Source organism: Drosophila willistoni, assembly GCF_018902025.1.
Source record: "Drosophila willistoni isolate 14030-0811.24 chromosome 2L unlocalized genomic scaffold, UCI_dwil_1.1 Seg168, whole genome shotgun sequence".
Taxonomy (NCBI): domain Eukaryota; kingdom Metazoa; phylum Arthropoda; class Insecta; order Diptera; family Drosophilidae; genus Drosophila; species Drosophila willistoni.
The window spans coordinates 1,372,425-1,388,515 of record NW_025814047.1 but is presented as its reverse complement, the minus strand read 5'-3'; the positions used below and the strand labels follow the sequence as shown (position 1 = coordinate 1,388,515).

At 36.0% G+C, this 16,091-nt stretch overlaps 3 protein-coding genes and 1 long non-coding RNA gene across 7 annotated transcripts; 2 read left to right on the top strand and 2 right to left on the bottom strand.

Moving 5' to 3' along the window:
- Window positions 1-5,155: 5,155 nt before the first annotated feature.
- Window positions 5,156-10,010, top strand: LOC124459920. 4 transcript variants are annotated; one of them, XR_006953873.1, is made up of 4 exons: window positions 5,156-5,263; window positions 5,330-5,496; window positions 9,348-9,616; window positions 9,761-10,010. It is a non-coding gene; the product is annotated as an uncharacterized LOC124459920 (long non-coding RNA). The 4 variants fall into 4 exon arrangements; XR_006953874.1 differs by lacking the exon at window positions 9,761-10,010 and having other exon boundaries at window positions 9,348-9,735; XR_006953871.1 differs by lacking the exons at window positions 9,348-9,616; window positions 9,761-10,010 and having other exon boundaries at window positions 5,330-5,722.
- LOC111518741 (angiopoietin-related protein 7-like) lies at window positions 7,384-9,137 on the bottom strand. Its single transcript, XM_023176354.2, has 3 exons — window positions 9,002-9,137; window positions 7,782-8,938; window positions 7,384-7,717 (listed from the first exon to the last, which is right to left on the bottom strand). Exons 1-3 carry the CDS (start codon window positions 9,098-9,100, stop codon window positions 7,609-7,611), a joined length of 1,365 nt encoding a protein of 454 aa, XP_023032122.1. The 5' UTR covers window positions 9,101-9,137; the 3' UTR covers window positions 7,384-7,608.
- A 686-nt stretch (window positions 10,011-10,696) lies between the features above and the next one.
- On the bottom strand, window positions 10,697-13,613 carry LOC6643355. The gene is made up of 4 exons (XM_002066122.4): window positions 13,320-13,613; window positions 13,210-13,262; window positions 12,638-13,152; window positions 10,697-12,575 (listed from the first exon to the last, which is right to left on the bottom strand). Exons 1-4 carry the CDS (start codon window positions 13,402-13,404, stop codon window positions 10,739-10,741), a joined length of 2,490 nt encoding a protein of 829 aa, XP_002066158.2. The 5' UTR covers window positions 13,405-13,613; the 3' UTR covers window positions 10,697-10,738.
- A 106-nt stretch (window positions 13,614-13,719) lies between these two features.
- On the top strand, window positions 13,720-15,288 carry LOC6643356 (thioredoxin domain-containing protein 15). The gene is made up of 2 exons (XM_002066123.4): window positions 13,720-13,798; window positions 13,863-15,288. Exons 1-2 carry the CDS (start codon window positions 13,768-13,770, stop codon window positions 14,756-14,758), a joined length of 927 nt encoding a protein of 308 aa, XP_002066159.2. The 5' UTR covers window positions 13,720-13,767; the 3' UTR covers window positions 14,759-15,288.
- The last annotated feature ends 803 nt before the right edge of the window (window positions 15,289-16,091 follow it).

Below are 16,091 nucleotides of genomic sequence, written 5' to 3'. Positions count from 1 at the left end.
GGAACTTTCTCAGTTGGTATTAATGATGATTTTAGAATTGGTAAAGAAAATACGAAATATAAATTTGAATCGTAGGGAAATTTTAAAGGGACAGCTAAGAATCTTATAAAGACAAATTTAAATCAACCGATCACCAAATTAAACCAATTTAATTTTAATCTTATGCAATATTTTTTGTTTATCTCTATTAGCCGGCTCAACGGAAAATATTTATATATATATAAATTTCTATTTTCTAATATATAAATATATATATTAGAAAAGTCCGCGTCGATTTTCAAAGAAAATCTAACAAAAATATGCAATAAAAAATGTATTTTTCAACAACAAAGTAAGAAATTTTGAAACACATCTTTCGGACGGACAACTTTCTGGATAGAACGAATGCCCAAGGTAATTTTTCCTATAACTCAAAATCATATTCTTATTAAAATGATTCGAATGAATTAAATATGGTTTTATCGAGCTAATCAAATGTCTTTTATGTATATATAATAAGTGAATACTCACACATGAACTAAACTAATTGAAATTTGAATATCCTTTGAAGTAATTACATTACTCAAACCCTTGATGTTAAATACCAAAATGACAAAACTTTTTGTGTCCTATCAACCCGAAAGAAAGCACCATATGGAAGGAAGAACCAGATTCAAGATTTTCTTTTTGGTATTCCCAACACTTGAAAAAATTTTTATTTCAAATTTTTAAAAAGTTTTCTTTTTGAACACATTTGAAAAATTTGTGAAAATTTGAAGGAAATCGGAATTAAACTGACACAGATATAGCGCTTCAACTGATTGGCCTTCAGTTAAGCTGTTCGAGTATAAATGAAGTAAGTATGTCGTCTCGCCGACTTAGGTATACCAGTAAAACCAAATATTTCAAATTTATTAAACAAATGCATACATATTATATGCATTACTTGGCTAGTTTTAGTTCCATTTTGAATAAATTGGGTGGATATTAGTATCAAATTTAAGTGTGCCAAATTTGATTGCATAAGGCATAAAAATACGGGAGATAATCGTGTTTTTTTTTAAATTACGGGGACGAAAAGGGGCGTGGCGAAATCTTTACACATACATAATGTGCGCATTTATACTACATACCACATATGGTGTCTCTAGCTAAAATAGTTTTTGAGATAAGCGCTTTTTTTAAATTGCGGGGGCGGAAAGGGGCGTACCACACGAGCCTACATACCAAATTTGGTGGCTCTATCTCTTATAGTCTCCGAGATCTAGGTGTTCATTCGGACGGACAGACGGACGGACATGAATAGATCGACTCGGCTGTTGATGCTGATCAAGAATATATATATATATATATATATATACTTTATGGAGTCGGAAAAGCTTCCTTCTGCCTGTTACATACATTTTGGCGACTTTAATATACCATTTCATCCTATGGGTGTATGGTATAAACAGAATGGGAGTTATATGATTTATGTCATCAACAAATATATCAAACAGGAACAGATAAATGCATGAGAAAGAAACAAATCAGATTTTCTTACTATGCTGATATGTATATAAGAGGTTCTTCTGGATTCTCTCGGCAACATTTGAATATTTCGTAAGTTCAAAGGTTTTGATTAGAATCATTAATATACATACATATATGCTGGAGTTTAAAAATTATGTTATGAATGTTAAGAATGCAGATAACGAAATATTCTTATCACAACACACGCCGAAATATATTTTTCAATAAATATTTAATAAATTAAATCATTGCTGTTGGAGACATTATCTGAGTCGCAAGTGTAAAGTAAACTCAACATAAACTCATCTTGGCAAATAAATAAATTTCTGAATACTTTCGAAAATGAGACTACAAAATGGTCTTCCTCTATGTGTCCTCTTACTTATTTTGGGATTCCGGCAAATAATCTCAACAACTCTTTCAATATCAGATGATCACGGGGTGAGTGCATAAGTGAATAGTGAAAGTATATTTCGATCTGACAAACCAAATTTTATACAGCAGGGCGGATTCTCCAGTGACGAGAAAGATTTGTGTGCCTTACATTGCCACAAGTCCATGAAATTTGCTTTAGCTTATATTATTGAGCTGAAGGAAAAAATAAAAACACTCGAGGAGAATCATTCAGAGAGTGAAAATTGTCAGCTGAACAAAGCAGTTGAGAATTTGCAAAGTAAAATTGATCAACAGAATATACAGATAGCTAATATTAACGATTTTATCACAAACTCAGTTAACAGGCAGAAAGAGGTGGAAGAGAAAGCCAAATCTCAAACTGAGATAGACAAATATAAGAGCACAATAGAACAATTGAAAGAGAATTTAGAAAATGTTCAACGTCAAGCAGCAAAAGATAAGGAAGAAAGCTTAGCTGAACAAAGAGGTAGAAATAGAGAATCTAAAAGAGAAATTAGCTACACAAAAATCAGATTTAGACAAAGCAATTAAAGACCTCGAGTCGAAAAACAAGGAATTTGAAGAATATCAGATTAAAGAAAAGAATTCCAATTCATCCTTACAGAAAAAGTTAGAAGAATCTGAAACTCAGTTGACTGATTCGAATCATTTACTTGAAAGGCAACTAAACCAAACTGCGGAAGATTTAGTCAAGTGTCAGAAGAGAATACCAAAAACTAGTTGCAAAGGCCTCTCTTCAGGAATTCATAAAGTTGAAATTCCCGGGATTTATCCGATTTCTGTTCTTTGCGAGGGAGATGTAGAAGGTGGTGGGTGGATAGTCATTCATAAAAGATTTGATGGCAGCGTAGACTTTAATAGAACTTGGACTGAGTATCGTAATGGGTTCGGAAATAAGGAGGGAGAATTTTTCATTGGTCTGGAGAATTTGCATCGTATTACCAGTTCCCAAACCTATGAACTTTATGTGCAATTGGGACATCACGATGGATCTTTCCAATTTGCTAGTTATGATAATTTTAGAATTGGCAACGAAACTACGAAATATAAGTTGGAGTCGTTGGGAGAGTTTAGAGGGACAGGTCAGAATTCTATGAGCTACAATTTAAATCAAGCATTTTCCAGTTTTGATCAAGATAATGATCAATGGAATAAAAATTGTGCTCAAAAGTATGGAGGCTGGTGGCATAAATATTGTGGCTATATGTAAGTAACCAATTGAATTATACTATTTAATTAACAATTGTCAAATAATTTGTTTATCTCAAACAGCCAACTCAACGGAAAATATTTCAATGGAGAAGGCTATGATGATTTACTAAGTATGAGCTGGTGGGGGCGGATTTCTATCAAATCTGTCCAGATGCTTATCCGACCAAATTAAAGATGAAGTTCATTTCAAAATTAACAAAAAAACATGTAAAACTGTGCAATAAGAAAAAAGTTATATTTCAGCAACAAAACAAGTAATTTTCAAACATAACTTCTGGACGGACCCAATCTTGAGTGGACAATTTCCGTTTTCTATTTTGTCTCATTGTTAGATGACATTCGCTGTCTTTTTAAAAAAATGTTTACTGTACTTTAAATGTAATCATAATCTAATTTTCTGCAATTCAATATAAAAAAATCAAACAAAAAAAAATTGCGACATTTTTGTTTTTTATCTAGATAATATAAAATGTGTTCTATTCAATTTCTCTTACAGTATACAAATATGTCCTAACCAAGGAGCAGGGCGCCAGCTTTGTGATAGAATTGCCCTTTGACTTTGAAAGTTGGCATGAATTGGGCAGCCACAATTTCCGCACCAAATGACGTCATTTGGAAGCAGGAATTATATTTCCTAATGTTTGATAGAAAATGCTTCGATTCAGTAGTGGATCCGGAAAGTAGAGTCCACAGTGGCTCTGGTGGTGCTACAAGTTGAGGTAATTTGATTTTGCCGCCAGCACAACACATTGCTTTTGCTCATTATTGAACTTCAGAGCCTGACAGTAAGTGCAGACATGACTCTTCTGGCGGATGGAGCCATAATCAGCAGATGGGTCATATCGAAATGCAATACGATGGTATTGCTCATATCGATCTAGTCTTACCTGTGCGCAAGATTCAGCTACTCTTCCTCTAAGCAATTCACTTCTTTGTGAGCGAAGCAATTGAATTGGTGCAGACCGCGACTCTCGGGCTCGCATACACGCTGCACGCCTTTCGGCTGGTTCCATAAGAATCCTCTGCCTTTGCTTCAGCCGCTCCGTCTCCCATTTCTCCTGATTCTTTCTGCGCTGCGAGTACGACGACCCAAATTCGCTTTTTTACGAGGCACTATTTCTTTTGTAACTGAAACAGGAGAATTTGTATTTTAATGAATGCACCACCTGCTGCCGTCGATATACGAAAGCCGTTATAAAACCTATTTTATTCGCGCTCGCGAGTATGATATCGAGATAAAAAGTAGACAAAAACCGCTTGGTTTTAATGCTTTAACCTGACTCCACAGTTTGTCAAAATTTGAACGCAATCGGCTTAGTAGTTTCTGAATGCATAGCGATTGTAGATTGAAAAAATCATAAAAACACAATTTTATAAAAATAATCGTTAAATTAATCGATAATATTCATTTTTTGCGATTAATCGCGATTAATAATCGCAACGGAAGAAATAATCATATGATAAAATAATCGATTTATTAATTATTTTCGCCATCACTACATATGTAGAATATTACTTTATCTTTACATAAGTAGAAAATGCTTTGTAGCTCTTAACCTCTAATATATCACTCTCATAAACTACATATATGAATGTACTTATCAAAATTAAGAAAGAAAAGTACACTCGGGTGTACTAGTACTGTAACTGTAAAGACGCAGAAAAATCTATGAAATGATTACAATTTTAGGTTTATTTTCATACAAATTAGATGGCATTAAGTGTTTGCTTTTTAAATAGGCCTTTCGACCAGTCCAATTGGTTGCCACTTGCCACCTATTGCGCGTTCAACGGTTGGTGGCTTATCCACGTTCACCAATGATTTGACACGGACCCACAGACCCTGGTCAGTTCTTAGGACAATTCATTGAGCTTAATTGCTCACTAAACGTTTGACGCAACAAGTCGAGCTTTATAAATGTGTTTAAAAATCAGTTCACGGTGATTTGCCACGAAATACTGAACACAGAAGTCTAACAATAAACTGTATGGAATGACAACTGATTTCACACTTATCCCTATCAACAAACGTTACTTATAAATACAATACAAGTAGATTTTACTGAAAACCAATTCTTTCATTAGAAATTTAAAGTAAAATGGTTAGCAATTTTCTGTAAAACAGACTATACCCATCCAATAGGTAAGTTTTTATACCCTTACAGGGGGTATTTGTTTGACATAGTCATGATCAGCTTAAGCATCTTAGTGAATATACCCACGACTGTTCGTTTGGATCAACGCGAACTCCTCCTTCGGCATTTGGGACTCTTGGATTCTTAGGCATTGCATATAGAATATATTTTCGACCTTTGATAAAGACAATGATCGATTGGATGACGAGATCGGTGCCTCGAGGCACAAGAGGTGTGCCATGTAAGTAACCAATTAATTGTTGTCTTATGCAAACAAGAAGTAACATTGTCACTCAACGCAAAATATTCGAAAAGTCAAGTTGAAGATTGTTCCTACATGAGCTGGTGGGAATGCATTTCTCTTACATCTTTCCAGATGCTTATTCGACCAAAATAAAGTTTTACTCTGTCCAAATGTCCTGCAACAAAATTATATAACAACACAATAAAACTTATGATAAACCAGAGGCCGGGGCTAACTTCGACCGCGTCAAAGTTTTTATACCCTTGGAATTTTTTTTGAAACTCTTTCCATACCTTTACCCATCAAAGTGGAAAAACGTTTTATCTGTAGTGGCCTACAATCTTAGCATAACGAATTTATTATGGGAGCTATATATTATAGTCAACCGATCTTGATCAAATTTGGCACAGTCGTTTTTAGATGTATTAAATCCATGAATATTAAATTTGCCGTTTGTATGGGAGATAAACAAGTCTACGTGGAGAAGTTTGCGTTAATCCAGACGGACGGACGCACGGACGGACATGGCTATTTGAACTCGTCTCGTCATGCCGATCAAAAATATATATACTTTCAATCGTCGGAGATGCTTCCTTCAAAATTAATATCCCCTTTTGCAAGGGTAAAAATTTTGGTTTTTAAAATATCCTATCTATCTTATATTTTTATACCCTTGCTGAACGTATTATAAAATTCATCAGATATTTGTAAGGCACAGATGGAGACGTTTCTGACCGCATGAAGTATATATATTCTTGAACAGCATAAGAAGTTGAGTCGATATAGCCATATCCGTCTGTCGGTGTGTATCCGTTTTACTCATCGGGCTAGAAAACTATCGAGATGAAACTGCGTGAGATCATGTATAAAATTCGCTCAAATCTGTCCACTATATCATATAGTTATATAGGAAAAGTAGGTGAAGGATTTTACATATTGATAAATTGCGTTACAGAAAAAGAATTTTGGGCATGTAAAAATATTATTGCCAAGGACTGCAAGGTTATTTAAACTCTTCTTTCTATTAATTTATGTATTTATTCTATGTATTCATTCATTTATTTATTTATTCTATCTATCATTTAGATAGATTCATGTTATTTGAATTGAAATTTAGAATTCTCTACCATCTTCACTTTGATCATTATCTTGATCCAAAGTGAAAAATGATCCATTTAAATTCTAAATTTAGTTCATAGCATCCTCAACTGTTACTCTAAATTCTCTCAACGACTTCAACTTATATTTCGTAGTTTCGTTGCCAATTCTAAAAACAACTAGCAAATCATAGAGTTCCCCTGTGATCTCCCAATTGCACGTAAAGTTGATGGGTTTGGGAATGTAGAGTGATCAAATTTACTTCAAATTTTGCCACGCCCTTTCCGCCCCCGCAATTTAAAAAAAGCGTTTATCTCAAAAACTATTCCAGCTAGAGACACCATATTTGGTATGTATATGCGCTTAGTAAATGCATACATTTTGTATGTATAAAAATTTTGCCACGCCCTTTTCCGCCCCCGTAATTTGAAAAACTTGATTATCTCCCGTATTTTTTTACCCTATGCAATCAAGTTTGGCACACTTAAATTTAATAATAATTAATAATTTGATCAAAATCGGACAGAAAACAGTCGAGTTATGCATATAAACGTTTTTCCATATGTCCGGAGTTGGCCGTTGGCTGGTGGGGGCGCTAGGGTGCTCGTATGATTGAGTGAGCGAGATACTAAGATATGCTTGTAAAAAGCATGTGAAAATGCATTTGTTTAATACAGTTGAAATATTTGCTTTACTGGTGTATGGTATACCTAAGTCGGCGAGACGACTTACTTACTTCATTTTTATTGACTTTTATTTATTTATATATTATAGTAAATTTCAAAAAGTAAGATTATATTTGCATTTGAACTACAGTAAACAATTTTTTAGGCAGACAGTCAGTGTCATCTAACCGTGAGACAAAACAGAAAATAGAAATTGTTCACTCAAGATTGGGTCCGTCCAGAAGATATGTTTGAAAATTATTTGTTTTGTTGCTGAAATATAAGTTTTTTTTTTTTTGTCATAGTTTTGTTATGGTTTTTATTAATTTTGAGATAAAGTCCATCTTTATCTAGGCCGGATAAGCATCTGGACAGATTTGAGAGAAATACAGTCCCACCAGCTCATACTTGAACAATCCTGGACTTCTCTATTGAAATATTTTGCGTTGAGGTAGCTAATTAAGATAAACAAAATATTTGACAATTGTTCATTCTTGCATAATTAAATTGGTTACTTACATATAGCCACAATAATTATACCACCATGCTCCTTGCCCTTGAGCACAATCAACAAACGAATGATCATTATCTTGATCATAACTGGAAAATGCTTGCTTTAAATTGTAATGCATAGCATCCTTAGCTGTTCCTTTAAACTCTCCTAACGACTCCAATTTATATTTCGTGGTTTCGTTGCCAATTCTAAAATTATCATAACTAGCAAATTCGAAAGTTCCATTGTGATATTCCAATTGGACATAAAGTTTATAGGTTTGGGAATTGGTAATACGATGCAAATTCTCCAGACCAATGTAAAAATTTCCCTCCTTATTTCCGAACCCATTACGATACTCAGTCCAAGTTCTATTAAAGTCTACGCTGCCATCAAATCGTTTATGAATGACTATCCATCCACCACCTTCTACATCTCCCTCGCAGAGAACGCAAGTCGGATCAATCCCGGAAATTTCAATTTCATGAATTCCCGAGGAGAGGCTTTTGCAATTTGGTTTTGGTAGTTTTCCCCGACACTCGATTAAATATTCATTAGTTTGGCTTAGTTGTAGGGAATGTTTTTCAACTAAATGATTCGAATCAGTTAACTGAGTTTCAGATTCTTCAAACTTTTTCTGTAAGGATGAGATTTTAGAATTTAATTCTTCAATTTTCTTGCTGGAATTCTTTTCCTTAATCTGATATTCTTCCAATTCCTTCTTTTTCGACTCGAGGTCTTTAACTGTTTTATCTAAATCTGATTTTTGGGTAGCTAATTTTTCTTTTAGATTGTCTATTTCTCCATTTCTATTTCTTTGTTCAGCTAAGCTTTCTTCCTTATCTTTTGCTGCTTGACGTTGAACATTTTCTAAATTCTTTTTCAATTGTTCTACTTGTCTCTTATATTTGTCTATCTCAGTTTGAGATTTGGCTTTCTCTTCCACCTCTTTCTGCCTGACTGAGTTTGTGATAAAATCGTTAATATTAGCTATCTGTATATTCTGTTGATCAATTTTACTTTGCAAATTCTCAACTGCTTTGCTTAGCTGACTATTTGATTGATTCTCTTCGAGTATTTTGATTTTTTCTTTCAACTCAATAATGTAACCTAGACCGAGTTTCATGGACCTATGGCAATATGAGGCACACAAATCTTCCTCGTCACTGGAGAATCCACACTCCTAAGTAAACAGATTTATCAATTAGATTGAACTTCACTTTGTACTATTCACTTGGCCACTCACCCCGTGATCATCCATTAATAGAAGAGATTCTGAGATTACATGCTGGAAACCAAGAACAAGGATGAGGCCAACAAGTGGGAGGACACTTCTCCTTCTCATTTTGGAAAGTAATCCAGAATATATAAAAATTGGGATTTGTTAATGTATAATTTACTTAACACTGAGAGCAATGATTTAATTTTGAAATATTCATTGAATTATATATTTCTCGGATTGTATTGCCGATTGTCGTGATAAGAATTTATATTTTTCTTAGTGCAAAATCTATTTTAATTCAATTACGATAAGGTTGTGTACGAAAATTTCAAAACAATTTTTCTCTCTCTTATTTATATATATGTACTAGCTGACACGGCGATCTTCGTACCGCCTTAGCGTTGCAATGATGCGTATCTTAGGTATGAGTACCTATTCAATTTGAACGAATCCTCCATATAAAAATGAATCCATAATTCCCTGGTCTCGCTATACCTGAAAATGACTTTACTAATCTATATATATCTGGGATGGACCGCAAAAGGACGGTCTAGTTTATCGGTGAAAAATACTTGTGGATAACCTGTAACTGGTTGTCCTCGTTTTCGTCGTTGGAATTTTTTTGATGATTGATTCCAGGTATAATATCTTGGCATTTCTGAATAAAGTAGCGTTCTGGTAAAATCATCATTCTGGCACATTTCAATGTTCATGTATAGGAAACGAAAATATACGCCACATGCCTTGGCAAAATTTGACGTTTATGTATTCTTTATATTGCAGAGTAATGGCGAAAACGGAGAAATGGTATTTAATATTCCACATGGACCATGTATCATATTTTTTGTAATAACCTCATGTAACAGTGGGTCTTCATTATAATCGGGAATTTCTGTTGATATCACATAATCAATATCATTCGGTCTTATCCTTTCAACCAACCAAATGAGGATATGTGCATGTGGTAATCCGCGTTTTTGCTACTCAACTGAGTACATCCAACAGCGCGTCTCGCCGAACACGCGATGCTTAACAATAAAATCAATTTCATTTTGAACACCCTTGCAGTGATAACGTGGCGATCAATGAGTGATTGGCTAGTAAATAATTCTTGTTGAATTTCTGTCCACTTTGGATTGCATGTGAATGTGATAGACAAATTTGATGTGCCATAATGTCGTACATAGCAAGTATTTCGAGTTCTGCGGCCTAAGCTTGCACGTCTGGTTGGTGGCATTGTTAAAAACGAAAATCCAACTGCAAATACTATAATTTTATGAATAAGTTTCTGTGGATTTCAAATCGGCAAACGTTTGCTTCTGATTCTTTCGACCCAAATTCGCTTTTTTAGGGGGCATTTTTTCGTTAGTATCTTTTCGTTTGTAACTAAAACAGGAATGAATGAATTTCCTACAACGTGGTTGAGATGTAATACACTTAAATGTTGTTTGTACAATTAAAACTTAGTCAAAAATTTGTCCAAAAACGAAATTTGTACTTTAAAGCGGACACCTTTTACATTTTAGAAGCAAATTAATTTTTATTTTCGTTTGGATGATATTGTAACTCAGCATCGAGCTTACCACCGCAAACCCTTCTTTTTTCATAGAGCCTTAGCAGATGCATTGCAACGGATCGAAAAATATATAAATAGAATTCAAAATTTATTTAAATTGAAATTAAAAACAAAATGGAAACAATTTAAAAAGAAACGAAAAATTATAAGTAAAAGAAATAAAATTTGGTATTAAAGGCAAAACTTTAAGGATCAAGACTCCAATTATTGGTAGTATCTGCCTCCTGGTCGACCGGATTCTGTGTGGATGTGAGAGAATTAAAAGCCGGACAAATGGTACGAAATAAAACCGTTTCATCTGCATCGGGCGGAAACAATAGCGACGACTCCGCGGACTCATCAAAATCTCGATTTAGAGTTAAGGCCACATCGATTATGCGAACAACAGTGACCAGATCCAAGATGAACTCGGTTGGTTCGTTAAGTTGGCTTAAATTTTCAATATTTTGCTCTTTAGGAAAATGCGACCATAGGCTGTCCAGCATGGTTGAAGTTAAAGAATCTCGCTGTCTTCTGTCCATCTTTTGGATAAGATTTCGCATACGTTGTCGATTGGGTTCATCACCGCAAAAGATTCGCATGTTGGCCAGAGTCAAGACCTGTTGACCAGATGACTTTTTCAATATATTCTTTATATCCTCTCGATTCGGATGATATTCTATTTCGACTATGCCTTCGGTGTGAGGTGGTAGAATCATCTCACTGGGACGAACCACGAAGGCATCGCTTAGGCGCAGTTTCATCAGCAATGTAGATTCCACGGAGATGCTAACAAATGCCGTGAGTGGACCCTTATTGAGGAATCTGCAAGTGGCCCTTAGGGGGAAAGCGCCCGAAGAAAATTCACTAACATCTCCTATGGTAAGAAAACTGGAACCAACTGGCCCTTTAAGGAGACCCTGTATGGATATGGAAGCATTGCCACCATAGCCAAACAAAGGAATCGCCAATTCTGCATGAGTTCCAATCAACAAGAGGGCTCCGACAGCTGCTCCACAAACAGTTGGACAAAAGTTAAGCGTAATCATGCGACATTCCATGGCCTGCAATGTAATGGTCGAGCATTCATTGCCCACCAATTGATAGCCTGGTCCCTGCATGCCCAAACGTATGACGAGTCTTTTCTGGGCAATATTCTTGATCTGCAACGATTTCCTAACATCTGTGCGTAACTTGGTGCTACCCCAGCACAAGCTGGTATGTGTTACCTTTAGGGGTAATCTTTGTCCATCACGATGGCTAAACTCACTGGAGGAACTTGAGCAACGTGAGATAAGGCCATCACAGCGATCACTGCCAGATGGCGAGTATTGGCGAGTTTTAGGCGAGCTTGTGCCACGAATGTCCAATGATTTGCCGCTTTCCTTGTTAGACGTTGTTGGTGATAATCTCGAAATTGAAGCCACTGCATTGCATTCCTCGTGACGTGTGGAACAAGTCAATGCAAATGGTTTATTTACAGGAGTTTTCTCATCACCATTATCTTTATCTTCTTCATCTGTGGTAGTTGTTGCTGTTAGTGTATGCACTTCACGGCTGCATGGCTTCAGACTCAAATTCAAACGGCGTAGTTTTAGTCCCGCTGATTTAATGGGTGTGGTAAAAGACTCTGAATCTATAGTAGTAGTTAATTCAGGGGGCAGATTTAAAGCGTTTTCTATAGTCTGATCGTTTTCCTTATTTTCGTCGTTTTCGTGATTATGCCATCTGTCACCCTTTAGTTGATGATACACTTCGATGCTTGAAGTGTCCGAATCTAAATCTAAATTTCTCAACGCCTTATCAATAGCCGAAAGACTTAAGATTTCCGAAGATCTCTGTCTCTTACTATTCCAGGGATTATATACGTTCTCAGTTTTTCTCTCCACAGTCTTAGTGTAGGTTTTATTTTTCGTCTCGGGTGTCTCCACAAGAGGTTGACAGCCACTTCTCCTTGCTGAACCCACAATGTTGCATATGTTGTCGGAGCGAGTTTGAAAATAGGCACCCATTGAGAAATCCTGATCTTTAGCCAAAGTAGAACTGCAAATGCAAAATGTTTGTTAATTTAAATGTTTTTTGCCTTTTCCATACAAATGACTTACTTGGCTCTGGAATTCTCTATGTCACTGGTACCGAGTGGAGCTCGTATCTTTTCAAGAGCTGGCCTGCTTAGCACAGCTGTGGGCATGGCCGTATATTGCTGGGCCCATGAGATTTCGCCTGCTATCAACTTTGATTGCATCAGTTCAGCGGGAGCAAAAGTCTCATCACAATTCTGTTCAGTTGTGGAACCAAATGAGAAGCCCTCTCCGCCATTTAAACTGGAGCAGCGGCTTATGGAGTCCTTTAAAATGGAAACTGAATTGGTTGGTAGTTTCTTCTCCAGCTGGCGGGCCTTCGCCGCAAATGATGTTTTTAATATATCAGAAACCGAGATGGCCTTATTCCTTAGTGGCTTCTTTGGCCGGTTCAGCGAAGTTTTGCCCAAATTCAAGGTGCTGCCGGTGGTATTTATATCAATTGTTTTATCACTGATTAGATCGGATACATTTGTGCTTATGGAAGATGTGGGTAAACGCGGCTTATCCAGCATCGCGAGAGCCTTGTGACGCTCTGCCTAGTAAGGAGAGATTAGTTTTAACTGCTTCATAATCAGTTGCGACTGACCCCTTACCCTTAGTTTTTCATTGACATTCGCAAAGGAACACTCGGAAATGTCTCCAAATACTTAAAAGAAATTTTCGATTTAATTCTTTTTCTGTGTCGCACAATTCTGCCGCTTACCTTTAAGATTTTCCATATTCAATATGCCCAATGAGTCCTGATCTCTGGAACTCCCCATGTTTCTGTTCCTGATGTTTTTGTCCATATGAACAATTAACTAAAACAATATTTAACAATAAACACTTGTAACCAAACAAATTTCGAGTATGTTGAAAAGCGCGGGACTTTTGTTTAAATACAGCAACGATAATAAAAATATTCCAACTAATTGTATTTAACTGGCTATTTTGTATATCACATGAAAAGTTGAAATTCACATGATGCTTGTTGTTTTCTCTAACGAAATTTTTCAAATATTGTTTACATTTTTTTTATTAGCGTCCTTTTTTGAAGTAACGTAATCTAATAGTAGAATGGTCACACTAAAATCAGCTGTTTTGAGTTTTTGATATCGATATATTGTATCAATACTTTTATCATCCCTATCACTCCCAAATCAGCTGTTGAAATGTACGCAAAGTTTATTTTGTTATTGTTTGGTAAGTTTTTTTTTTAAATAAATAAATAAAGCCAAAAGTCACCAACTAATTAATTATATTTCAGCCATCTGTGTCCGGCAGATGGCAAATGCTGAGCTGTCTGGCCTGTTTAGCGCCCTACAATACTTTGGTCTCTACTCGAATGGAACTGCTTCAAACGAATCGTTGGGCCAATCCCGGGGCCAAAGTCACTATAGCTTCGAGTCCTTTGCGCTCATGGGTGATCGTCTTACATGTGCCCCCGATGATGAGCACATTTTGCATTTGAATCAGGCTCCACCAGTGCGCAAGCCGCCCATTATGATAAAATGTCTGCAACCGGATCTGTATAATAGCACCGATTCTAATGGGGCGCCAGCAATCGAGCCGCATTTGCTGATAATGAAGAGTTCCAAGGACATTGTGAATCTTCTCAAGCCCATAGGGAATGCCACCAAGCGGCGTGAACATGGCAGCTGCGTGGTAATCCATTTCTGCACTCCGACAAGCCTGGAATGCGCCAGAGTGGCTCCGATTATCAATTTGCTGCCCCATCTGTTTCCCACTCTACCAATTGCCTACATTGATGCCTACGAATTCACACGATTTAATGCAGAATTTGGTATTGTGTCACTGCCCACTCTGTTGATATTCCATCAGGGCAAACCACTGATCAAATATGATCCCGTCTGGGCAGAATCCGAGAAGCGAAGCTTTGGTCGTTTCATTATGCGACACACGAATGTCAGGACTGTGGATCGTAAGAGCATTTCTCCTCAAGTTCTAGCTCGAACACAAAATGAACCATTACCAAATGTACCCGAAATTCAAACGGATTACTATTTGGGATTGGCCTGGGCATTCATATGCGTTTGCCTGGCCAACTATGTCCGGGGCACTGGTTTTTGGAAGCAGCTGGTGGATGCCATCCAACGCAATTGGCGGGAGTCCGAGGAGACGCAAATGCAGATGGTGGACTAATCTAGTCTCGAGGTACATTTTCGATTGGGGGTTATTACAATTTCATTTAATTTCAAATGCTAACTAGTTTAATTTTAATTATATGTGAAAGACAAACAGTTTAAAAATCCTTCACCTTGATTCCTTTCATTCAAAATATAAATGTTCAGTTGGATTTTGTTAAAATCGTTTCGGTAGAAAATGCAAGAATCTTTCTTGACTTGATATGCTTGATTTTAAATATCTTAAATTAGATACTGCTCTAACTATTTTTTTATGTTATACATAATCAAAAAGCCAAACACTATCCACAACAAAATACTATTACCAATTATTTGTAATACTTTTCCTTACACTCTAGAGAAAAGTCAAACTTATACTCAAAATCAGTTGTTTCATGTTTCTGTAGAAGCTATATAGTATAGTCATTTGATTTATGAGTTATCTAAGTGGCTATTTAGTTAAGCTGAATCTGGCTCAATCAGTGCTTGAAAGACCAGTAAGATTGACAGTGGAACCTCAATATAATAAACCAAAGGAATCGAACGAAATTCTTTGTATATTTATAAATTCACTATGGGTACTAGCACTAAACTTTCCGTTGACCACCGATTTTTAAAAACTTTAATTGTTATTGATTAATTCTTATGTAAGAAAGAAGATAAAAAACATAATTTCATTCTATTTGTTTTGCCGTCTGGTTAAACTTTTGTAAATTTTAAAATTGTAATTTCACCATTAGAGTTTGCATGTTGATCCAGACGGACTGGCAGATGGGCAGACACACTAACTTTACCAACTCACCTCGTCATGCTTTTTCTTTCTTTTGTTACCAAACAACAAATTTTGCCCATTTGCCAAGGGATCAGAGAATATAGGAACTTGAAAGGGTATACAAACTTCCGCATGATCGAATAATCGTAAGCCAGGTTCTTTGGCTCACTCCTTGGTTCGGTCATATTTGTATGACTGTCATCTAACAAATGTCATCTAACAAAGAGACAAAACAGAAAAGGGAAATTATCCACTCAAGACTGGGTTCGTCCAGAAGTTATGTTTATAAATTATTGGTTTTGTTGCTGAAATATCCATTGTTTTTTTCTATTGCATAGTTTTGCCAGTTTTTCGTTGATTTTGAGGTGACGTCCAACTTTATTTTGTTCGGATAAGCATCTGGACAGATTTGAGAGAAATCCACCACCACCAGCTCATACTTGATCTATTATCGACTTCTCTATTGAAATATTTTGCGTTGAGTTTGCTAATTAAGATAAACAAAATATTTGACAATTGGTAATTCTTGTATAATTAAATGAGTTACTTACATTGAGCCACAATTATTATGCCACCAGGC